Source organism: Rhodnius prolixus, unplaced genomic scaffold (genome assembly GCF_049639745.1).
Source record: "Rhodnius prolixus isolate KJV_2025 unplaced genomic scaffold, Rpr scaffold_1, whole genome shotgun sequence".
In the NCBI taxonomy this organism is placed as follows: Eukaryota; Metazoa; Arthropoda; class Insecta; order Hemiptera; family Reduviidae; genus Rhodnius; species Rhodnius prolixus.
The window spans coordinates 26,910,603-26,937,310 of record NW_027411581.1 but is presented as its reverse complement, the minus strand read 5'-3'; the positions used below and the strand labels follow the sequence as shown (position 1 = coordinate 26,937,310).

The 26,708-nt window shown below is 35.0% G+C and overlaps 1 protein-coding gene across 4 annotated transcripts in view; it reads right to left on the bottom strand.

Annotated features, from left to right (window-relative positions):
- The window catches only part of LOC141458226 (cilia-and flagella-associated protein 96-like), a 90,800-nt gene extending 67,609 nt beyond the window's left edge, over nucleotides 1-23,191 (bottom strand). For 3 of the 4 annotated variants that reach the window (XR_012460817.1, XR_012460818.1, XM_074135965.1), the window contains exons 1-5: nucleotides 20,207-23,191; nucleotides 15,815-15,965; nucleotides 14,336-14,448; nucleotides 9,902-10,034; nucleotides 2,622-2,832 (exon numbers count right to left, since the gene is read on the bottom strand). Coding sequence is in view for 2 of the 4 variants with exons in the window: in XM_074135965.1 (XP_073992066.1) it covers nucleotides 2,622-2,832; nucleotides 9,902-10,034; nucleotides 14,336-14,448; nucleotides 15,815-15,965; nucleotides 20,207-20,336 (738 nt within the window). In the remaining 2 variants the exon portion in view is untranslated. The remainder of the gene's footprint in view (nucleotides 1-2,621; nucleotides 2,833-9,901; nucleotides 10,035-14,335; nucleotides 14,449-15,814; nucleotides 15,966-20,206) is intronic. The other variant, XM_074135961.1, reaches the window with a different exon arrangement.
- Between the last annotated feature and the right edge of the window lie 3,517 nt (nucleotides 23,192-26,708).

Sequence of the window (26,708 nt, the reverse complement as noted above, 5' to 3'; positions counted from 1 at the left end):
CAAAAAAAAACAGTTCAGTATGTTTCAGTACAAAGCTTTTTACAATGTGCTGGTAAAGCTGGTTGAAGTAGGTACTAGCTAACCCCAGTTCACGGACTGTTTGAATTTTTAAATTACTAGGTTGGGGGCATTATGGGGTTGTTAACTGGAGCAGCTGCGTACTGCTGGACAAAGAGAATGCTGGAGAATTTATTAGTAATTTGCCTCCACTTGAGATTGCAACAATAAAACAAGCTTTTGATCATTATTCCAATATTACGTATAACAACCAGTCCGAATTTTAATTAGTCGTTGATTTACATAAATACATCCGTTTATTGGTCATAATTGAAATAATAATAAACTGGAAGGAATATTACCCAAGCTATCATATTTAAAATAAAGGTAATTTGGTAACAACTTTCCCTCAAAAATGATTGCGGTTTAACCAATTTAATCAGGGACACTCGCATGACTTCCGTTTCGAGGTATGTTTGTAGTTAGCTCTAGCTGCTTCAGAGTTCAGCAGCGATACTAGGCGTGATCGTTCTATACTCTAATAGGACTTTCTCCTTCGGCAATCACTTCGTATCTTTTAAAGTGGTTATAGACTCTACAAAGCTACGTCAATTTCTGGTACTTTTTATGTAGGTTTCTTTGTTTCATTAGTTTGTAGTGAGTAATACTTTAAATACGGCTGCTCTGGTGATACATGTTAGCCGTTTTATTGGCGCATGCTCAAGCGTTCGGGCTGCAGTTACCTTTATCTTCAACTTCAAGACACTTTCAATTTGCCCAATTCGTTTCGTGACAGCCTGAACGCCAGCCTCCAAAGTAAACTACATCTAATGTCAAAGGAGAGGGACAGGGTAAATATGGTTACAAAGTGCAAAGTCTGTAAACTCTTAAATTCTATTCATGGTAGCACGCATCTTTACTGTACCTCAAACCGGATTCGGATTTTCACCCATCGTAGTAGTAGAGGTAGTTTGGTGGAGAGATTTCGACTCTATTTATGATTGAGTCTCGTACTTCACTTGCTGACACCAATTACAAGTAATTTACCAATGCATAGAATAAACATAAAGTCGAATGAAAAGGCATTTTAAGATTCTTGGTGGCTGCAGCGAATGAGCAACAAGTCGGGTGTTGTACCGTTCTGGTCAGCCGCGCCCAGCGATTCGTTTCATCAGTGAAAGCAATAAGAAAGCAATTTCCACTAATGTGCAAAAGTCAAAAACAGAAAAAGTGTCACCAAACCATCAGATTTGACAGGAAATCCTCTGGGTAAATACAAAAAACAAAAAATTGTACACAAACTCATTTTTAAAAAAGTACAAACTTCCAAAAGTTAATTTGGACTTAGATGGAGGAAGTCTGTTCTCCAGGAGACTAGAAGAAAGGGAACGCATATTTTATAAAAAATGTTTTGCTTATTTATTTACTTTTGTTATTAAAGTAAGAAGTAGATTGTTTTAATAATTTCATTCAAGAATTTATATCCGAGAACGATTATAATTTTATCACAATCGACTAATGCCATTCTACACTCGAAGTGTCTTACCAGGGATTAGATTTGTGTACGTGAGTGTACTTAGGAAGGATATTCTGCATTAGTACTGGCAGCGGGTTTAAGGAAAGGTAAGGATTTGAAGTACGCCTAGGATTAATCTGAAATCTCCCTTGTTAGTTTGAGTAATCGAGCCTGGCTTCCTCTTGATATTGCTGTTCTATCACTGGATGGTACTTGGGAACTACAAGGCAGAGTCAGGCCGTGGAACTCAAAGTATCCACTTGAATATTGAAATCCACATTGGAAAATGGAAATCTAAGCCATGTGGTGGGTCTCTAGTCCGGCTTTAACGTACGAATTGAAGGTAAACTTAAAAATAGTCGATACTACGGTTGCTATTACTCAAATGGTTCAAATGCAAATTCACATGTTGGCTGAGGACACCTTTGGTTATCTACGCACGAGAATACGTGGTAAGAGTTACTGCAAAAAGGCAATTTGCCTAATAAATTTACTTTAAGAAATCTTACAGGAACTAATTGTGATAAAAGTATAGGGCTCTCCTCTCTTACCTACCTCGTAGTCAGAATTCTTAAGAAGTAAAAACTAATATCAACCTCTCGGATAATTCTAACAAATAACAGCATTTAAATCTTGCAGGAGTTCGATTACATCTAAACTATATCCTATCCTAATTTAAGTTTATATAACTCGCTTTTACAACTTGGCCGAAAATAAATAAAAAATGATGTCTTAAATCGGCAATAATGGTTTTTCTTTTTGGATTAGTCACTAAAAACAATGAATAATGTTTTACAATTTATGTTTCGTGTAAAATGTTGTATGGATGCCGTCGTAAGTTTTCCTTCTGTTAATTGGGGCAAAATATACAATAAAAAAAAAAGTAGGATCTCAAACGATAAAGCTTCCATTAAAATAAAAAACAACTGAACTAAGAACAGGGAACAACTAAACTTAGCATACTTCCTTATAACTTAGATGTTCGTATTTTCTTTGATTTTCGATAGGAAAAATATTGTAAGCCTGAAACGCTTACATAGATCTGAAGATAGCTAATTTTCAATGGAATATTTATTGAAAGTCAGAAAGAATTATATTTTTTACTTACCGGCTTACCACGGCCAGCTGGCCTGAATTCTTTTGAAAGCAACCACCTTTGGTCAACAAATTTTTTGTAAATTGGTTGATTCATATTAGCATTTGGAGGCTCTGGATAGGGATTCGTATCGAAGAGATTTGGTGGGCTTGGTCCTTTAAACGGAGGATTAGTTACGGTATATTTTCTTTCTGGAGGCGGTTTTTCCTCATATTTAATTCCACTGCAACAAAGGGCAAAAAAATATTGGTTTCGCTATTTTTTAAAAATAATTGATATATTTAGCAACTTTAGACCAAATACTTCTTTGTTTTAAATAATTTATTTAAAAATTTATATTCTATATTTGAATATATTCAATAAATAAATAAGAAAATAGCGAAGATATATTTAGTGCATGAAGAGCAGGAGGTGAGAAACTTCCCAGAGGTAACACTTTACTGGAAACTAATGTTGACGATGATCTTCAGTTCTCGAGGAGGATTCGGGGCCACTAGCGAATGTTTGGGATGTCAAAGGAGGCGAGAGACTGCATAAAAGGATTCGAGCAAGTAGAGAGAGCAGTATAGAATAGAATAGAAAAGAAATTTATTATTCTGGGACAATTGTCCCCTAAGAATAAATACAGGAACAAATAGAGGCCTTAACAGTTTGGCCTGTGATTAAACAGAAAATAAATAAATAAATAAGTATTTACAAAAAGTGAAAATATAATAAGTGAAAATGAAAGTAAAAATAAAATAATAAAACAGCAGAAATTAAGGAAATAAATTAAAACAATTAGAATTTCGGAGGAAGCTGAATAGAAAGGAGATAACTGAATAGACGGGATTTAAAGATGGATAGGGTAGGAGCATGGCGGACAGATGAAGGCAAGGAGTTCCAGAGAGAGGTAGCACGTATTAGGAAGGACTTGTCAAAGGATGAGGTACGGTGAGAGGGAATATAGAGATCAGATGAGCGAGATCTAGTGTTACGGGAATGGATGGAGTATTTAAACTTGTTGAAAAATATAGGAAGGCCTTTGAGACTGGATGACTTGAAAAAGGAAAGAAGCCAAAAAATATTGGCGGCGATAGACAGGAAAAAGCCACTTCAACTCATCGTAGCAGTGCGAAATGCGAGAGTCTCTGGAAATGCTGAAAATAAATCTTATGAAGCAGTTCATGAGGCGCTTAAGCTTAGCTTCAATATCACCAGAAAGACCGCCATACACTAAACAACCATAGTCGAAATGGGGGAATATAAGAGAGGAAACTAGGAGTTGCCGGGTCTTAATTGGAAAAAGGTGACGGGAACTATTAAACTCCTTAAGGATATGGATGGAACGACGAGAGATTTGGGAAACATGGTTTTTCCAGGATAGGTTTTGATCGAAAGTGATACCAAGGTTTTTCACAGAGGAACAATATTTTATTGGGGCATTGTAAAGGAAAAGATTAGGAAGAGGAGCCAATGATTTAAGGAGTGGGTTGGAGCCAATAAGAATAGCTTTGGTCTTTTCTACATTCTGGGTAAGCTTATTGTTCGTGGCCCATGCTGAGATGTTACTGAGGTCTTCTTGAAGTTTAAACACAGCTTCAAACAAATCCTACGGGGAAAAGGATAGGTAAATCTGAAAATCATCAGCATAGAGGTGATACTGGGAATGAGAGATGGAAAGAGGAAGGTCATTGTTTTAAATGGAGAAGAGGGTGGGAGGTAGGGAAGAACCTTGAGGTACACCGCGTGACAAAGGAAGAAGTGAAGAAGGATTACTATTGGGAGTGACAACGAATTGGGAACGATTAGACAGGAAGTATAGAACTTTAGGTATTTAGTCTTGGCGAATTGGTGTACGAAGTAATGTTGAGATCGTTTCGAAGAGTGAGGTTAGTCACCTAGAAAGGAGTGTCAGCTATTGGTTGGAGTAATTTTGATTGAAATGTCTTTACAGTTTTTAGGTTTGGTTGAACCCCCACAGCTCTGGTCCGTATATTCACAAAGTTTTAAGGGTAGAAATGGTATATCAACCATTTTAGTTCTATGGGAAATTTAGAGCGCTACTATCACTTAGATTTACTCTTCTTAGGAGCTTCTTGCCCGCTTTCTGGTGATGGATAGCGCTGTCAGCAAGAGCGCACTTTCCGAAGGCCGTCAAATCACTAAAAAAATATTACCGCGCCAAAGGGCCACAAAAGTTGGCGCCCCTTAAATAAAAAATAATCAATAAATTAGTGCGGTACTTAATTTTTTGTTTTAATGTTTGTTTTGTTTTTTGCAAAAAAGTCTATTATTGACCGCAATGCCACGTCGAAATGATGTTCTAAAAGCTGACGGTTAATCCAGAACATAATGCTAAGTATTATGCTATATGCTTGAAGTGACGATGAAACAAATTTTATTTAAATGCAATTAAATCCGTCGCAATTAACCAGTATTATCTAGTTCCTTGTTTCAAAGATAATTATTATCAAAAGTGATAATAGATGTAATTGCAGAATGATTCATACAAAATTATTATGCTACAATAATTGATCATTAATGATTCAAATACAATAAATTTGTACATTTTCACAAATCAAAGGTAGTTAGAGACAGATAGTAGAGTAACAGTAAAATTAGCATGTCAAAGGAGGATGGACAAGTGCTGCAATGGCAAGCTTCAATGGCTTGATTAGGCAGCCATTACCGCAACACCGAACGCTAAATCACTCATGCACGTTCTGCATGGTATTGGAGAAATTACATTAACCTGCCATCGTAAATTATCAAAGAGGCCCCTTTTAAAATACATCCATATTTGTTATATTAAAAATTCTAAGTAAATTTTTCTATAATTAAATTTTGAAAATAAAATACACAATTACAGCTAGATTTGTCAGGGGGGGGCTTGATAGATTTTGAAATCAATTTGTTATATTATTCTTTCATTTGTTTGTTAATTTTATAAGAAAATCAAATCTTATTGCAGATATTCAATTCCGTTCTTTTAACCTCAAATTAAACAAAGGTATATTGATAAAAGTTAGCCAAGAGCATTGACAAAATTTCATTTTCATAAAATTTAAAACAACAAAAAGGCTATCACCTCAGTTTTGGACAAAATTTTGCCTTGATAAGACTCATCACTAATTAAGACAATTCTGTAAAATTTGTGTTCATTATCGGATTAATTCAGTTTACACTGAACGATTACTTACTAATTTGGATTTGACCGTGAGTTGGCCATTAATTCGTTAGAACAGATCAAATTTAGTTGTTAATAGGATTATCTAACCAATCAATTAATTTTTACCCTTAATTCTAGATTCTAAAAAAATTAGTTTTGGTTGTCTAATTTTGACCGACACTTTAGAGTCAGAAGTGATAATATAATCAAAATGGATTTCCAAGTTTATCTTACTATAAGTTCTGACCCAAAAAGGCCTTGTGCCTTGAACAACTACAGGTAGTGCTCATGTTAACAATTATATTGTGCAAAATTGGGATATCCACTTTCAGTCAATATTAATGCCCTTTAGGTGATCCATTTTAATAATTCAAACGAATAACATAGCTGCAAAGCGTCATTAGTATATACTTTACGCAGCGTAAAAATCTATTTATTTTTTTTCATTTTCCTATTTTTAGGCCCGTACTATAGAATGGCTAGACGAAGGGTGGACATAAATGGATTCGAATTTGTATCAACAAGCGGATGAAATCAACGAAAATAAAATGTAGCTAAATGCTGGATTCGAACTGAGGATCTTCCACTTACCAACCCGACCTTGTAAGTACTATACCAAAGCCTCGTCAAGATTTGGAAATAGTGACTTCTAATGAATTAAAACTTGTCAAAATCGCTGGTTGACCAATGTGAAACGTAAGAAACAATTAAAAATTAAGAATTTATTTTAAGATGTCTGTAAGCCAGATAAATTTATTTATTTATTGTTTTGGTGGTCTTGTTTGCACATTAACCATTTCTTTATATGAGGAAGCCAGATAAATTTATTTATTTATTGTTTTGGTGGTCTTGTTTGCACATTAACCATTTCTTTATATGAGGAAGCCAGATAAATAAGCAATCTAAAATGAATAGAAAACTCTAAAAATTCTTTAGTGGCCAGACTAAATAATAAGTTGAATGCAAGTAATGGTTGGGATACAAACATTGGGATGCAATGATTGGGATACAATGATAGGGATGCAATGATTTGGTACTGGGGGGGTGATGACAGTTGCCTCCTCGTTGGTGCCCCCTGGATAACGCTAAACAACTGTCCCCGACGCCAAACAAACAACCCAGTACAACGATAATACATCGGTATGATTGGGCCAACACACTATGTGGCCCCTACAAACAGCCTTTCTCAAGGCTCTGACAAGTTCTTTATAAGAACGCTTTTTTGGAATGCAGGAGGTTTGACGAATGATAAGTTCGCGGAATTAAAACATATAACTATAAAGGAGAACGCCGATGTGGTTGGAGTGGTTGAGGCTGGTGCTGCTACGGATAACCCCGAATTTTATCGGCTCCCTGGTTTCCAGATTTACGTACTTAAAAGAGCCAGGCAAGTAGCTTCCGGAATTATGGTCCTCGTAAGATCGTCTTTGGTTTGTAATTTGAAGTGTTAAAAGAGATGATGTCTGAAGATAAGATGAAAGCAGTAAAAGTCGACATATGGAAGGATAAATGCCAAAGAACTTTCTTTATTTGTTATAATCCTCCCAACAATAAACCGAATCTTAATTGGTTAGAAGCAAATTGGAATGAGCGGAGCCTGCGATTCTAGCTATAGCTGGAGCGAGCTATGCAGAGTCGGCAGTCATAGCGAAATGCAGAGCAGCGATTGAGGCTGCCAATAAAAGCAATAAGACAATAGCGCTCCAATGGATTCCAGGACACTGTGAGCTGCTTGGAAACGAGAGAGCCGATGAATTGGCAAAAAGAGGTGCGCAAATGGATCAACCTGAGCAACCGATCTCTATGCACGTTTTTAAAAGGATAACTGCTGCCTGTCTTCGATCAGAAGTGAAGTGCAGACAAAAAGCAAAAGCGGATGGAAAACGGTGGCAAGTATTGGTTGAACCAGGTGGACGAGTTCCACCTAATCTGACAAGAAGGGATGGCGTGGCCTGCTTCAGACTGCTCACGGGTCATGATTATTTGCAGGACCACCTATGTCGCATTGGTTTGGCGGTGGACCCGACCTGCACTCTGTGTGGAAGAGAAGACATGTCCTCCGAACACCTTGACGTGTGTCCTTCTATCGAGGACATAAGAATTCATATCTTATCGGACGATATCTACAGGAAAAAAGCATTAGTGTACTGGGAAGCCCGACGTCGGATGGCAGAACTGCCGTGACTTACGGGTGGCGAAGATAAAAAAAAAAAAAAAAATGATTTGGTACTGATTGAGAGCTCTGTAAATGGGAGTTTTTTTTTACAAATAATGTTTGTTTAAAAACAGATGATCGTTGATGAAAGATTTTACTACAAAACATGTTGTATGTGTATGTATTTGTTTGAAATACGTGAGTTTTAGCGATGAAAAACAATGTTGAGATGAAAGAATAATAACATTAATTGGAATAATAATGTGCAAAATGCACAACAACAAACAGCATACGTATTTCAAAAATAAATAAATCTACAAAAAGATCTTCCAAAAACATTCACCATTAACCTGGCCACAAATGTTTTTTAAAAAAGGTTTATTAAAACTGTTAATTTCCCGTAAATTGTTTTGAAACATATAAAAACAAACCTATTTGCATTTAAAACGTTGGTTGCCCGGCACATAATGCGAGAGTGGTTTGAGGTTACCTGGACAGAAATTTCCATGAAAAGTGCTTAGGGACACATTATCCCATCCAATGGCACCTCGATCTCCGGACTTAACCCAAATGGACTATTTTTTTGTGGGGATACCTAAAAAATAAAGTGTAAAGTATCCTTAATCCCGAGGCTTCAGTCAATGATCTGAAACGTCGAATAACTCTAGCCTGCCTAGATCTTGACTTCGCCACCATAAGTTCTGCTACAAGCAAAGCGTGGGAGTCCAGAGTTTTGGCTTGCCTATCCGTTGATTGTACTCAGTTTGAACAGATTCTATAAAAAAAAAAATAACGTAATTTTGACAGTAAACTGAAATTTGTTTTTCATATTTTAAATTACCACAACTTTTGAAAAACCTAACTGATTTCAAAAAATTTGTTTTTGTCTTTTTTAGGAGTTCAAATACTATAAAAATATGCAACAAAAAATATAACGTTCCATTTGAAAAACAAAAGTTGGATACTGTATCTCGAGATACAGGGGTTTAAAAAAATGGGTCAATCACTGAAAATAAACTAGGCTAAAAATGATTAAATACGTGTTTTTTTCTCGAAATTTCCCGCCGTTAAAAAAAAAAAAGTGGGTGGAGCATATAACTCTGGTCACCCTGTATACTATATCTGACGTAATGATTATTTTAATGAAATAGTGAGTTAGAACGATGACAATGTTTTATAGCCTAAAAATGGTCAGACATTAAGTAAGAATCCCTAGTATTTGTGGTATATAAGTTGTTAATATTAGTCGCTTAAATTGCCTGCAATGGTTATGTGTTGAGTCGACAGTCAATAACATGTATATCAACTAATCAGAGGCATTCGACTAACACCTTACATTAATTAGCAACTCAGGAGTTTCAAACGAACCAACAAGGCTGACAAGTATAATGACAATGCAAGAATCTACTGATGAACTGAAGGAAATTGTTTAGAGTGTAGGTTAAGTAGCTTGGTAACTGGGAGTCCACAATCTGATGAATCAATCTTTGAAAATAAACTAAAATACAAAATCGATCAAAACGGCCTTGACTGATGAAATAATTGACGGATTCAATTCACTTTGCGGATTCAACAATGAATCCCCCCAAATTTTTGTTTTTGTTTTTGTTTGTGGGTTTGTTTTTACAACAAGCAAATGCGATGCTGGAATAAAATTATGAAAAGTTGTATCGATGTATTAGTGAAGATGATCACGTAGCCACTGGCGCTTCAGTCGTTTGGGGCTTGGAAGCTGTTGTAGAGGATTCTGTTGATAGGATTAGGTATTATTCATAGAGGAATTTATCCAGATTGGGTACGAAAGGAATGGATAGGTTATTTATAGGGTTTTATTCGAGACGTAATAAAGATTTTACCAAAAAGTTTAGATCGTGAGGATTGGATTCTAATTGAATCTATTATTGGTGTACACATTTTTTTTTAAACCACGAAATGAAGGGAATTTAAACTGATGCTTAAAAATAGATTTAAACTATTAATTTTTACCTTTCTGGATATCGTGGATATGGATTAATACAGGTATTCACGTAACCATAACTTCCCTTCCTTCCCGGTGACGAATAGAAGTTTCGCTTAACTGGAACTTTCTTTTCTGGCGGTCGTGTTTTTGCGGAAAATGCTGCAATGGATTAATCCAATTCTATTATCAATATTATCCGGATGACATTTGTTCATTGTGCTCTCTAAATCTTTACCATTTTATTTTCCATTGTTCAAAAGTTTCATTGTGCAGAGATTGATATTTAAATCAGTACATTTTAAAATACATTGCCAACAGTGGACTATTTGGGTAACCTGTTAACTATTGAAAACGAATCCCAACTGAAAAATATATTCTTATATGTATACCATTAAATGTTTAAATAAAAGAAAGTCATGTTTAAGTTAAGGTATCATTAATGCAAGACAGCTCCTATATGGTTCATCTTCCAAAATGCTATTATCTCAAAAAGGTGAACAGCTGGTGTTCTAATTCTTTGTTTGTTTCTTCTTTTCCTTTTATAGTTTAGAGCTTAATATTATTTAGTTTCTCATTTTATGAGATAATTGAAATTATGTATTTATTTTCATTTTTCCTTAAAACGCAACTCCTTGCTTATAAGATACAATGCACTTCAAATAAATAGATTATTAATATTACCTATATTATCAATCTGTTAGATTGTAAATCACTAGTAACAACTATTTACGTAGAATCTTAGTATTTCGTTAGGATTTATTTTTTAGTTTTAAGAATAAAAGAAAAGTAATGCCTATTTATTCATGCGTTAAATATGCTCAGAGAAAAACCAAGGATCGAAGGGTTTGAAAGGTCGAATGCATTATTCCAAATTTACGGTCATCTCCGAATAAAAAAATTATGATACAGATGTGAGATGTGGCAGATTGAAATTGAAATTCAAATAGATGACGTAACACTGACGCCTTGTTCCACCGACGGTCTATGACTATGGTGATTGTCTTGTTTACTTGTAAATAAGTTAAATTTGTAATATTCAAAAAGACTATTACTACTAGATTGGCGCCTTGCGGATGACCAGGTGGTGGGTTAAGCAAAATCTCGAGATCATCTCAGTCATTTAAAGACTAATTATGAAGGATTGGGCAAGACAACCATTACGGAAAATGTCTAAGATGTTCGTTCCGGTCTTCTGCATGGACCCCTAAAAGTTAAGAGCAAAATGAATGTTTGCAGAAATATGTGAAAGCTATATTTTTGCTACATTCTGGACGAGAGAAATTAGAGCAATTCCAGAGAAGATTGAAGTAATCAGACGGTGTTTTGGAAGTAGAGAATTTTGGTAGAAGAGAATAAGGGTAATGATGATGAAGTGTTAAGAAAAGAAAAAGATTTTGAATATTTTACAAAAGTGAAAAGTGCGTAAGGCGAAGCTCTGGTAATGAACCACGACCAGCGTAAGCACACTCTCTGACTAGTCACTGCACCAAATCTCGGACTTAGCTACTTAACTTTCATCCAAGCATTCCAGTATCAACAACATTGTGATGCTCAGTCCATCATTCTTAATTTACCAAGCGTTTAGTCAATTCATATTATTACGTATATAGTGTAAACCCATAGTGTACATACATAGTAATTGTTAACCTTATATTAATTTTATAATTTCCTAATATGCGAGTGTTAAAAGTATTACATTGCTACTTAGCCCTTTTTATCATCCATTTATGTAAATACTTTCAATCAGTATTCATCTATAACTACTTAATGCATGTGTTAGTATAACATAACTACATCATCTAGTTACTCTATTACGATAAGAAAACAAAACGAAACTGGCATTAGTTACTATCGAATATTGGAGATAGAAGAGGCACTAGTCACGTTAAGTAATTGGCCTGAAGGCCGAAGTTTCTGTGAGACGAAGACTGTGATACTGGAGAATGAGAAGAATAAAGTGGAAATATCTTGTTTTCGGCTCCTCTCTAAATTGGGCCGTGGTAAGTAATTTGAAACCTAAAAACCAAAGAGTTTCTTTTCAGCTATTGGCCCAATTACCCACCGCTGCAGGGTTACCCATATGTAAAGTAATGCCCATTTTTTTCTGGCTAGCTTCACACCCATCTACCAAATTAGGAGTCGTGGACGGAGGTGACAGCAAACTTACTTTACTACAAAGTTCTCATATGAACTGTTATTTTTGAAAGTGGTATGAGTCCATTTTTCCATGTATCGAGATATTTAAGGTTTTGCATTTGAGTTTATTCAAAAATATCCGTAAACCTTAATCTATTCAAGTGATGTTATTAACACTATACACCTTTTAAATTTTATTGTGAAATAATAATTATTACAATTCTTAAAAAAAATAAACGATTTTTTTTTTTACTTCCAAATGGACTTATACCACTTTCAAAAATAACATACTCGTATTAGGGAAGGGATTAGCTATGAGGTTAGCATACTGGACTCCCACGTGGAGGTCCCGGGTTCGAATCCAGCAGCTGACCCTTAGATTTTCTCTTCCTAGGAGCTTCTTACAGCTCACTGTCCGGTGATGGACAGTGTTGTCTGTAACGAGAGAACACTGTCCGGAGGCCGGCAGTGCACTGGAAAAAGCTCCGGGCGCTAATGACCTCAGCTGTTGATGCGCCAAAAAAAAAAAAAAAAAACATACTCGTATTACAAGAAATAAAAACAGGAGTAAATTTAAGTCCATATTTTTATAGACATTATAGCTTTACTGAAATGGGTTTTTATGTAAAAAGTAATAATTAAAATGAAGACATTTAAATGCACGTAAAACCAAGTTTATTTTTTTATAATTTCAGTTATATTAAAAATATAAAAATGAAAATTACTTCGTAAGATCTTTAAAGCAAAAAAAGATATTTTAAACTTATTTTTCTTTTACAGTTAGCATAATATCTGCTAACGAGCAGCGTACACTGAAGTAGTAATAATCAAAAATAATTGCAATAAGAAAGTTGTTTTAATTATAATTATTAGAAATGGACTTATTCCACTTTCAAAAAAAATACTTTTCTGATAACATTTTATAGTCAAAATTCTTTTGTTGACTTTATAAAAAAAATCGTACTCCATTGAATGTATGATTATAAATATGGAAAGAATGTGTCTACAGGGTGTATACGGAGGAGTGGTCGAAACTTCGGGAGATAATTCAACAGCTCAAATGCAACAAAAAATATTCTATCCACTTTGGCCCGATTCTCAATAGTGTCCAAGATATTTGCATTTTTAACTTTTCCCTCGATATTCGCGTTTTTCGCCATAAAAACTAAACCGGTTACTTTTCTTTTTGTTCCTTTTCCAAAAATTGACATTTGAGTACATTAGTAATGAAAAGTCGGTTACGCAAAATCCCAGTTTTCTGCATTTACACCCCTCTGTTCGGGGTAGGGTTTTATTAAAAACCAAAAAAATTCATATGATCTTGAAGCTCAATAAATGCGCAACTTTTTCTGAAATTATGTGATTCCTTGATTCATTAACCATTGAAAAAATGCAGTTAAAAATTTTAACAAAAATCATCGAGAACGAAATTTTTAGACATTCAAGTAAAAATTTCATTGTTATAAGAATCGTTTTGAGGCTCTGTACCAAGCAAATTTATAGGAAATTTAATGCTTTTTCGTTTGGAATAAGCAGATTTGTTGTAGGATAAAGGATAGAATAGTTACGGCCGTTTTTATGGCGAAAAACGCGAATATCGAGGGAAAAGTTAAAAATGCAAAGATCTTTAACACTATTGAGAATCGGGCCAAAGTGAAGAGAATATTTTTTGTTGCATTTGAGCTGCTGAATCACTTTCCAAAGTTTCGACCACTCCTCCGTATACCCCTGTATATCTTACTGAAGTTTACCATTAACTCATTTTTTAAAAAATTGGACTTATCCCACTTTCAAAAATAACAGCTCATATTAAACCTTAAATAAAATCCAATAACTAGACTGGAAATTGAACCCAGTCCTACAAAACGCATTAGCCTCTAACCACTTGGGTACCGCAGCGTCTAAAAAAATCAGAATGTAACCATTAAGTTTACGATTGTTTGTATTAATATTCTTCGAAATTTGAAGTCAGGAATATCTTAAATATTTATTTTGCGGAAATGGGGTTGTAATATTAATGTGTACCGGCAATGAAATTGAACTTCTCTTTTATTCACAAAACAATTGAACTTTTTTCTTTAAATATAAATTAATTTTATAAAATTTTATTTTCACTATTTAATTTATTATTTATTTACTTAAATTTGAAACGCACATTAAATGTCTTCATTCTATTTCAGAGAGCAGAGATCGATCATGTAAAATATCAGTTTTCTATATCTGATAGGATTTTACATTCGGCTATAACAGGCAGGTCAGCTGAATTTAACTGAACCCCAGCAATATTCAAGTTTAAATTAATTAGCATTAAAAAAATTAAATACCTTCATATTTTCCAGCAAATGTTCCATAATGGTCCCCAGGGGTAGAATGTAGCTTAGGAAAACCGGGATTGAGAAATCCTCGAGGTGAGAGAAACTTTTTGTTGCGCTCCAAGCTGAAAAAATGAAGAAAAATATTTTTGTTTAATTTAAAGATTCCATTATTAATTTCTCACTGCTTTTCAGAGCGAAAAATTAAAATAACTCTTCAATAAAAGCATTAACTTTTCAGATATTTTAATTTTACCTTAGCTACTATGGTTGGATAAATTGAAACACGAATATATTCTTTGCCTAACATTCACTAAACCAAAAAATAACTTAATCACTGCGATCTTATTGAGAGAATTTAAACTTGCAGCCAAGAACAGATATTGGTTATTTACGATGAACATTCTTAGAGCTGTCCGCAGTCTTTCACAGTTTCGCGACAGTGCCTCAACACTCTGGTGTACCACTTTTTGGTCGAACGTGTGTCATGATTTTTGAAAATAGGTAATTTATCAGTAAAAATATTTTCATTTCCAATGTGCGAAAACAGACTTCAGCAAGACTTTCATTTTTTGTCTGTTTTCAATTTGACTATCTTACCACTTTATAACCATTGTTGGAGAACGCTATATCCTCAATGGGGTATTTAGGGAGAGGGTAAGTTAAGAACAGGGGAGTTTTCGTCCCCAACTGGCGGCAAGCTGCGTTTCCTGTGGCTTCCTTGAAAAAGAAATTGTTTTTGAATTAGAATCCATTCCATCCATTCAATTTAAATAATCCATTACTCTAACCAAAGAGCTAATCTTTTTCTTTTGTAATTATAACCTTTATTTGAACATTTGCTATAGAATTATACCTCAAACACATATGGCAAAAAATGAATCTTAAATAGTGTGAAAAGCGACCTTTAACCGGACGCCAATTGTAATAATCCACTTGGAGGTCACAAAGCCGGCGGTACTTCAGTCAGTTTTAGCAGAAGCGAGGTTGAGGAAAAGATTAGTCCTCGAGCAGTTGGAATGTTGGATTTAAGGATAACATTCTGTGGACTTGATTTTTCCAGATTTTGGCGGAAGTCTTCTAAAAAATGTAATTATCTTCATCGGCGTGACTGGACTGGAGCTTCTTAGAGGCTCTTTCTTACCGGAATTGCCAGTTGTTGTCTTTACAGCCTCCGCCTACAAGCAGTGGCTTGATTTTATTCACCAAGTGTAAACAGTTCGTACCAAGCTCGCATCTGAAGGTACAAGAACGCGGCCTGAAGGCTAACTTGTACTGCGTAGTGGTGCTCTTGGAGTTTACCAGCTTTTCTACTAAGTTCTCTAAATTAGTTCGTTTAGTAGAACCTAATTCTTGCTTTAAATTGGAATTAGATATGATAAAAGTTGGTTATTATTTCAGATAAGGTAAATGTTCAATATTAAATCATATACTTTCAATATTTACATTAGTGGGACTTCATTTGTCAAGATACTTATTAAACAAACTGACCTCTCTTTGGCTAGCGTTTTATATAAAGGTTTATATGCTTCGCCAATAAAAATTCTTTTTAAATCCTTTTCAAAATAACAATCCTGCAAGCCGGCCTTTATCTTTGGGAACTTCGCCAACATCTGGCGGCCTTTCTCTCGATCGCTGAGTTCTGTTAATAAACATAATTAAATATATTCATAAAATTGAATGAAATATTCTATATTCAATAAAGAATCTTATTGTAATTATACTTCTTTTTGTTTGGTTGTGCCCCTATTTGGTTAAATTAATTGTAATTTTAGCCTATAAAATAGGAACGGACGGAAATTTAAAGAAAATACATTATGAGGGAGCTCTTTTCCTAGCGCAGCTTGTAGTACAAGCTTTTGTTTTAGTTTTCCGATGTTTTGCATACATCAAAATATTTTCTTTTCTTCAATGATTTAACTGCGGCCAAAAGTAATAAGTTTTCATAAATCTTCGACGTTTCGGACACCTGTAGTGTCCATCCTCAGGAACCGATTTGGTAAGTTGGAAAGTTACTGTAAAAGATTTCCGAGACACATCGAATATTTATGTTAATTTATGTAAGTTTTTATTTTTTGGCTGCAGCTTCCATACCATTGCATTCAACAGTTTCTTTTCAGTTCTGTTTCTAGACCGACACAGTTTACAACTTTAAAACAATCTCTGAGCTCCTATTAGGATAGTATTTACGAGTATTTCTGTGTTTTGTATCAAGAGACGCACTACTTCAAAGAGTTGCGCTCAACTTAGATTGCTATAAGCCAAATCCTCTGTGAACCAAGAGATCTATTTTGGACGTCTTGTAGTGTGTTAATAGGTAAATGCGAACAGGGAATATGTGTGGAAAAGAGTTAGGACAGCGTCCCCTAACTTCTGGGACCCATTTTATTTTTTATGAGACGCAAAAACGTTAGAAAAGTAGGGCTAACAAAAAACTAACCCCTTTTGGAAGAATTCAAAAAAATATTTATAATTGTATTTTTTCTATTGAAATTGCAACCTCCACTTCTACTTGTCAGCCAAAATATGACTTTTGTTTAAGTTTAATGCTGATTGATCAATCTAAATTCCCCACGAAATCCTACTTCAAAGCGAACGCATTCTCTTTTGAATGCTTTGAGTTAGTTTGTGAATTGCCCCAAGAGCAATAAGAATGATTTTGTGTAAACAACTCAGTTTTTCTAAATGTATTAGTTGCTGTGTAATTAAATTGGTAATCGTGCTTAATTTAATCTACTATTTCAAAGAAAGCCATTTTTAATTTAGTTTTAATTTAGTAAAAATGACTTACTTAGATAGAAAATACTATTTTAATTAATAAAGGGATGAAAGGTTTTATTAAAAAAATATGAAATTAAATATACTTATGAACTTTTAACTAATGCGAATGATATTACCATTAAAAGTACTTAGGAAGATTTGCAAGGAATCGGTCAAATAAAACAACTCGTCTTTTTGCCAACGTTTCGACAAATATATTGTCCTCTTCAGGGCGTGGCTATGCGGGTTGGTTGAGTTACAGAAACTGAGTTTCTTTCTGAGACTAAAGCATTTCTGTGGATTCGCTAAATCTAAAAGTTGCACACATCAACTAGTTGAAAGCCCAATGAGTATTGTCTGGTATCTTAGTACAAGCGTTCATGTTGTTAGAGTGGGATATCCGCGGGGCGCCAAGATTCGCCCTAAGTAGTGCATTTATTAATTATCATTTTTGGACTGTCATTTTGTAAAAGTGCTCTAAATATTCAAAAACAGTTGAAGCTGGTCAAATTCTCTCAGCTTTTTTCATAAATTTAATTTTTTTTCTCTTTCTCTCATCACTTTCTTCCGTCTTCAAGACATAAATCTACGATTTGAGAAGTAGTAGATATTGTAGTGACAGAATCCTTGTCAATGGAAGTCGGAATTCCCTAAACAGATACTCCCTTCCTGATATTCTGCTATCTCAGATGATTGATGAAAAGCCAATATCGGTCAGAATGTTTCAGAACAAGAAGGTTAAGAAGATGATATCTTTGTTATTGACAACTATTTCTATTCCAAACACATCTTAAACAATATGCATTTTCAGCTTCTAATAATCAGTTTTCAGTAATAATCGATTCAGTTTTTGCCCACAGGAGTGTTCGAATGTGGAATATTTATATCGCCAGCGATTGTTGAAATTAATGTATTTTGGGATGAAGGTAAATCAGCCCGTGTGAAAGAACCTAGAATACTTCCTTAAGAGACTCCCAGCTTTTAAGGGTATGAAAGAAGACAGGGCTTGCCTATCGGTTAAGTTAGATTTTAAGATCAAATAGTAGGTGAAAGGAAGATGATTTTTAAGTTTGTGCTGCAAGCTCGAGTTCTATTCGCTAGGATTCAACTGATTTTGTATTGTAGGTAGTCTACACTCGATTTCCATTAGAAAGAGTCTGGACCAATAAGTTAGCTTAATGTCTTGCAGAATTCTACGTAATTAGTCACATTTTTAATGAATATTGGAGGTGGTTTAGTATATTTTGGCAGGTTGATTTTCTTCGTGCGTTGGCTCATCTTCTATGCTCAATGGTGCAAATGGATTGGGCGTATAAAATTTTGTTACAACTGTTATTTTTTTACCGGAAAAAAATAAGTCTTATTTGCTGACGGAGGATTTTCTCAAAGACATTCCAATGATTGGCTGATACTTTCATTTTCTTCGAAATGTTCGTCGTTTTCGATGGAGGATGTCTTTCGCGATTTTCCTTTATTTCTTTGTCGTGTTTTAGGAGATGTAATTGTTCTCTTAGAACATTTATTTATAGCTGTATTAGTAATGACCATGCCTTCTTGATCACAGCTGATCTTTTCAATATTACCCTCCATATTGAAACTTTATGTATTAAAAGCTTTTTCTTTGTTTTTCAAATAAGCCATTTAAATGTTGGGTGTTCGACGAAATACCTTTGAGTGTTAATACATATATCCAAAATAAAATCAATGATTACATTCTTATAAATGTTTACCTTGTTGTCTTCTTTACATCCATTGTTTATGTTATTTTAAGTTTTGGTTTTTGATTTCTTAGTTGTATACTCTATAAACCCTATACATGATGAGCGTTTTTAGTATTTTGATTAATTACAGCGTTATCCTGTTGTATTTTATGAATTAAAAGAGTTCTGTGTAAATGCAAGGTAGTGTTTAGATTGGCAGGTAAAGGGCTTCCAGTCGCTAGAATAGCCCTCTACAATCGTTCTCTTCCTTTAGGGTTATTAGCACATTCCAGAATTAGGTGGTTGGCGTTCTGCTATTATTCCAGAAGTACAGGAACACTTTTGCGTTCTTTCTAAACCAATCCTGGCTAGATGGTGCGGCTAATAATTATGATTAAATCGCATTCTAATAAGTGTGCTAATAAACTACCTATCGTTGTTATTATATCTGAAAAACCAAGGTCTTTTGGGGACACTAGATTTGATGGCTGTGTAAAATTGGCCTTTTCTTGGCTTTGACTAATTGTATAACCGTTGCCATTTGGTATGGCACTCTGCTTTTGCATAATTTTTAATATCGGAGACTAACATTGAGTATGGAGATGTATGTTGTAGAGAGACGCTTCCTTGGCTTTACGATCCACAATTTCATTTCCTCTCAGACCTGTATGGCCCTTAATCCTTAAATTAAAGTTAATGAAATAAAAAAAACCATATGCACAAACCAACTAACCTTAAAAGATCAGTTTTTAATTGTAGAACAAAAATATTTTGGTAACCTACATCACAACTTAGGGTTTTAACAAACACAGTTAAGCTTTTTAAGAAGAGTATGTCCACACCCTGAACTGTACAATTTTGTCTATGAAAATTGCACAGATTTCAAGAGTGAAATTCTGCTACACATTCCGTGTCACAAGCGCACAGCTGATCTGATCTTAAAAATAGCTATGTATAAATTATATTACTTTTTATGTATAATTTATGAAGAAATGAAAATTTTTTGTACTTATTAAGCAGATGTAACATTAGAGATTGAACACTGAAAGTTTTGAGATCCTGGAGATTAAAATTTGATCTTCCATATCAATCTTAGTTTAATAAAGTGTTTAGCAATCTCAAAAACAGATATTAAAAGTTTCATTCCCAGCCAACACTTTAAGAAACAAAGAGCCAGAATTAAAATACTGTCCGGTAGGACAGTTGTACTCGTATAAGGGTTGTAGTAGACTGTAATTTGATCGCTCCTTACTGACACCGCTGAAGCCCATAAAAAAATAACTTGTATCTTTCAACACCTATACAACAAGTTCATCCACTTCCTTTCAATACTATCTAATAGCTTATGATTGATAAATTATTAAATATATTCGAGTCGTATAAAAGGAATATCACAGATACAGAATATAACTTATTCACTTACTGAGTCCAAATCGTCCATAACTGATTCCATGGAGATACGACATTTCAGCAAAATCTCCCCACCTTTCCAGATCGTACTTTCCAAAATGCCTCCCATATTCTGGAAGAGTTTCTCTTTTTTTGACAGCCATAGCTCAAAATAAGACAAAAATAATTTTTTTAAAATTTATATTCCACTCTACAGTGCACTATTTAATTACTAACATAGTTTCTATAGTTTCTCTATAATTTTATTTTTATTTATTATTTTATTTGAAACAGGTTTAATGGATGAGAATCAAGATCAGTATGTGATCGTAAGGAATCTGCGCATTGAAGAGTTTGTTGTCCCAAAAGAATTGGAACCAATTTCTAACTTTTAGTCGGCTTATTTTCCATAACCCAAATCAACCTCAACTGATTTGTGATCAGTAGCAGTAGAGAGCCAAACATGTGCTTATTAGTCCTAATAAGCGCAGTAGGCGCATTCATTTTCCTGCTGTAGCAAAGTTTCCAAATTTTTTTTGGCATGATCAATTTCAAATCATCAGGGATCAGTACTCGTAAGTGAGATAAGCAAGCACTAATGCTTACACTGATTAATCAAATAATGCTAGATGGAGCTAACCTAATTGCCTTAAGCTATGATTAAGCTGAGTGGAAAAAAGGTCCTTTTTTCTAACTAAGCATATCCTTCTAATCCAAAATAATATGATTGGTTGATAAATGAATTAGTAGTCTATTCCTCTAATCTCCCACCCACCAAAAAATTATCCTATCAAATAATTCTATCATCCAAGCCAAAACCCTTCGCTATATTACTAACACTCCGATCTACGTACCTTAAATATATTTTTATTTTTATATTAAACTTAAAAAATGCTGAAAAGACTTCTCGACAAACGCTCTTATTTACTCTAAAAAACAAAAGAAAAATATAAAATACGAATACTATACTCCCTGCTACATGGACATACGGATTCGAATTATACAGGACAGCCAAACAATCAAACCTCAACCGAATAAAAACACCCTCCAATCCCGAATCCTAACGCAGCAAACGCCCCATTTTATGCCTTCAACGACTACATCCGCAAAGACCTACCTAAATATTCCTTCTGTCGTAGACTTAGCCTAATCCCGCTTCTAAAAATTCCACGCCAAATTAACTTCGCATTACAATCCTCTAATCCGCTCTCTTTTGTCCAGAACTCTTCCGACAAACCCTCCTCACAGACTTAGGGTCGATGGCTCCATGACCATTTAACTAACTACCTATTGTCGATCTTCCTAGGTTGGCTGACATGTCTACAGTAACAAACTGCCTATTGGCTACAATGGTTGCCGAAATTGTTACTACGCTAATCACTCCTTTTGGCCAAAAAACCTTCCTTCTAGGGGGTCTAACTTTGACTAAGTTTGGACAGCATACTCTCTTTGCAGAACTTTTTGGGTAGCATCATTCTCTCTGCCGTAACAAACTTGATCTGTCTCTCTGAAGTGAATCAAACTCTATTTTGGATCTCTACCTAAAAAGAATCAGCGAATTAGAGTGCCACCTAACGGTTCCTTTAGTCAATCTACTCTTCAGAAACCCAACTATTTTTTACTAAAATAAATTAAAAAAATTATTATCTAAAATGTTAAATTACATTATTATTTAAAAAAAGAAATAATTACTTTAAATAAATTATTTGCTTCAACGATTACAATGCACACAACCGCCATTCAACTGATCTATTGACAGTTATAATTACAGTATTGACAGTTACAGGACATTACAGTATTACTGGAGTTGCAAGTTTGAGAGAAATTGTATTTAGTAGACTTTTTCTTTCTGGGAAAACATATTTATCCGTTGGGATAATTTCCAAATATTTAATAGTTTTTTTTTTTAATCTTTTATTGCAATTTACCACTGCAACAGTTGTTGCAACAAGCAAATACGGTGAAAGAGAAAAGAAATAAAAGGAAATCATGAGTGGAGAAGGCACCCAGTGGTGCCACTCCAGTAACGTGCTTAAGATAAGAGAAGATCACGAGGCCATCTTCTCTTCAATCTCCTTAGAGGATTACCTGGTAATGTGGAGGAAGATAGGTGTTCTATGAGAGGGTTAGGATGAGCTGCTGTAGAGGAATGAAATTTGAAGAAACGAGTGTTAGCAAGATCTGTAATGAAAGGAATTTTGAGGTCATTATGGATAGTGAGGTTAGATACATAGAACGGAGCGTTAAGAAGTTTTCGAAGTATTTTTGACTGTAATGCCTGGAGGTGTAGTGAGTTGGAACGCTTAGTCCATCCCCATACTTTTGATGCCGTATGACCAAATGGGTCGCAGTAACATTAGATATAAGAGTCTTTTGTTATGTAGGTTAAGTTTTCTTAATACATTATTGTAGAACTGTAATTTAAAATGAACTGATTTAGTTTTTATTACAATTTTTTTGTTATTAGATAATTATAATAAATACCGATACAGGGTCAGTTTCTATTTATATGATGCACTCAGTTATTCATACTACTATTATTATACATAAGCATAAAGGAAGATTGTGAATAAATAACAAGCTCACAATGTAATTACTCTTGCCCTCTCTGGCGGATTAAAGCGGAACACATTGAAAATGTTGTCCTAAGCGGGGTAAATGTGATGTTGCGGCGATGGGGTGGAGTGCGACGAAAAGTACCTTGGTAAAAACAGAGAATTACACGACGAACAAACACACTCTGCTACGTATTATTCTCTCTCTTTCTCTAAAAGAAGAGCATGACAATAAATTCATTTCCTGTGTAACAGAAAAACGTCCGGAACCATTACCTTTCCTCGCCTGGTACAATACGGTGCAGGCAGCTCATGGAGTCTGGAGCGTTCCTGCCCAGTTACTAGGAGGTGGTGGTGGGCGGCAACACTGCAGGGCCGCCAACAGTCCTAGCCATTCGCACAGGAGCTCCGAATAATGTTACTAAGCTACTACCACATCCATTGTTCCTGCAATACTCTCCCTGTTTTTCCTCTCCTTCACCCTCTGTGCAGGAAGTGGGAGAGATTGTGTTGCGAGGGTTTCGGAGGCTAACCTCCACTCTCTTTACCAGCGTCTCACCACTCTCATCTCCTCTTCATTTCGTAGTTCCCACTTTAATGAGACTTTTACGAAAAAAATAATAATACGAAAAAAGAAACTGTTTTTTCACAACCTCCTTCTATAGATATCTAACAACGAACTCCAGTCCCAAACTACTTTTGAGTGCGAGAAAAATTAATCATTTCTTTAACATTATTTACTGAGTAATTAGAGGTCAGGCTGAAATGTATTGCATTTTGAAACTCAACAACTATATTTTATCTTGAATGTTTATAATAATTCAACTTACCACAATATAGTTATGTATTTTTAAACAGCGACAATGTCTAGATTTGGCCCAAACCATAATTTTTAGTTACTTAAAAATGGAGACGATACTAACCTGTACTACTTCAGACTTTACTGAATTCCAGTTAGGCCTACCAAACTCTTAGGCAGCTCTATCCTCTGATTAACCGACCTGCTTCTCTGATATCTCATTGCTTACAGAGTGTAAGCGCGTGAGGCTTACACCCAGATGCGGAGAGGGGAAGATAACGTAAACGTAATTTAAATCGATACGTGCTTGGGGGAGGGATAAATAAATACAAAGAAAATATTTAGTAATGAAAATGGTCAAGAAAACACTTACCTTTAACGCACCGGAAGCGAGCGCACACAGTATCCGCCAGGCGGTGAAGGATCTCTAATTAAGCGGTAGAAGGGAATAGGAACTATTAAAGAGCTTAGGTAAACAAGTGTGTAAAGAAGTGTGTGTGTAATGTGTAGCTGAGCTCCTAGAAGCGTAAGGAATATTGGGGTTCAAGCCCAAAGAGGCGTATTAGAATTGGAAGTGAGGTAAGCGGAAGAGGGAAGGGTAATAGTGCACCAAGTGCACTAGATGCGGATGAGGAAGAAGTAATAGTACAATCAATGCACTAGATGCGGATGAAGCGAAGTGCTAGATATCAGTGGAAGTGTCTCTTAGCAGGCTGAGATGCAGTAAGAAGTACACCAGCAGGCAGACTCGAGTGACGTAGGGCCGGAAGCAGCCGATGATGAAGCGTTGCGGAAGTACGAAAAGCTGTACTTGAAGCGTTGGTCCAGCGGACGCGTACTATATCTGATGCAGAGCAGGGCCAGACGTCGACTCGTTATGAAGCGGTATGGAATTGAGGAGCACTAACTTATTTGCACAGAGTCAGCGGCGTACTGAACTACAGCAGACGGAAAAACCCCGCGGGTAAGAGAGGATAGAGAAGGGGAAGGTTGAAACCATGGGAACTGAGAAATAAACAAAACTACAAAATAGCAGAAAAATAAGATATTGGCGGCGACAGCAAAGGAAAAGATTAACGAAAATTAACGCATACTACGAGAATTGGAATAAGGAGAGAGAGAGAGAAATAGAAAAAGGCGAGATGGAGAACTGTCAAACGGTACCGCCGAGAAAGGACGGTACGCGGTTTAACACAGAGCTCAGGTCTTCCGCTACAAACATCTGTATTAGACATCATTTTGGATGCACTGTGGTTAAAACTAAATGAACAAATCTAAAAGGAGCTGGATATAACCGCAATAAAAGATTTTATGGACAGCACATATTTCTAGGAATCCTTTAAAGACTGGACAATACCAGCCAACTTCTTGAGCAAACAGACCATCATCAGCTAAATACTAAACTACTGTAGGACAAACTTTTAAACCTAACAAATGTTACTGTAACAAACTTAACAACATCAAAGTTAGAGTTTGGTGTATAGATTTCGAGTTCACTGCAGTATGTGTAAGCAAGTGTAGAGCGAGACGGTAACGAAAGTGAAGTGAAAATCTTTACACCAGAGTAATTTAAACAAGTCTGTTGAAAGTGTGAATCCAGTTAGGAATGCAATAATAATGCTACGTACGATGGATACAATCAAAGATATTGTCCAGAACTGCGGATCTAACCACATTTTCAATTTTAAATTGACTTTATTTTGCGTTATAAAAGATTTTTTTAGGCAGGAACAAACTGACTGGAAAATTAAATGTATTTTTATTTTTATCAGGACATCATAACGTTAAAAAATTGATTTTTATCATTGGTCTTTCCAAATTCTAAAATTTCATTATTTTTAAATCCTACTATTTAATTATTTCTACATCTACGAATAGTTTATGCAAGTAAACCGACAATATCAAGTTGGGTTATGATACTTTTAAGTTTTATTTGGTTTTTAAAGATACAGACAAAAATTGAATTATTGTAATTATTGCAATAAAAGTTTTGTGTTTTTCAACATTTTATTATTGAGTCTTTAATAGAAAGATTTTCTTCTCTTATAACAATCTACAACTTAACAAAGAAACACTTTTAAAATAAAGATGTGGTTTTATTTGTGGAGAGGAAAAGCGTTTTCAACAGTTTCTGGAGCCTCACGCTTGACAATTCGTATTTCTAGCAAGAAATAAAATTTTGACATGATGAAATTAACAAAAACCTAGAAGCATGATAAATATGAAAGCAGAAGAAATCAATGTTAAACTCTTACTTGGAGTTAGTAAGGTATGGTGGGAATGACCAAGTAATTTCGTGGGTAAAGCAGCTCCAGAGTGCACTACCTAGCTTCAATCCTGGAGCCTTGACGAGCACAAAGGAGATCATTAAGGACCATTTGGAACACAAACAAGCTGAAACATTTAACTCTCGGCTTAGAGTAAAAGCGGCAGAAATTTCTATCAAAGGAGTTGAGGAATCCTAAGGACTTAGCACAAGTGGTCAGCCAAGCCTGTTTCCGGGTGAGCACCACTTTATACTTACCCCATTTCCTCCTCATTGCCCATTCTTTCGTGAATGAACAAGAAATGAAAGGATCTACCTCTCTCTTCAAATACCAGCAATGGTTCTATCTGTAGTGACAAAGACCAGCCACTACGGGCCGAACACTTTTTATATAACCGTGATCAGTTTTATTTTATAATATAGCAATCGAAAAATGTAAGGCAATCTAGTTTTGGAAAAGTGCAATAAGTAATATTGCTTTTTCGGCCACTAGTATGTCAATAATGTAGTTTATTAGTAACTAAAAATAATTTTTCTTAAAGTTATCTGGGATAATGTAACAATGGTTTCAGACAGGTTTTATTAGAGTTTCATACTACTTTTCTAAGGTTAAGTTTTTAGTCCAAGAAGGCTTAGCATCTTAGTGTTCCGCGTTAAACTTGTTTCACGTTTAGCACTCGATAAGATCTGACGTTTCTTTCTTTGACCATCGGTTTCTTTATCTAGATTAACATGTCTTCCAGACAGCGGGCTTCTGCTTCTTCAGTGCTCTTCTACTATCTTCTTTAATTCCTCTTTCACATCTTTCTTTCTCAGTCAAATCAACTTTTGAGTCATAGATTTCTCTTTTATTTTAATAGTAAGAGGGATTGATATTTCACCTTCCGAAACATCAGTTTAATTTCAAATTCATGAC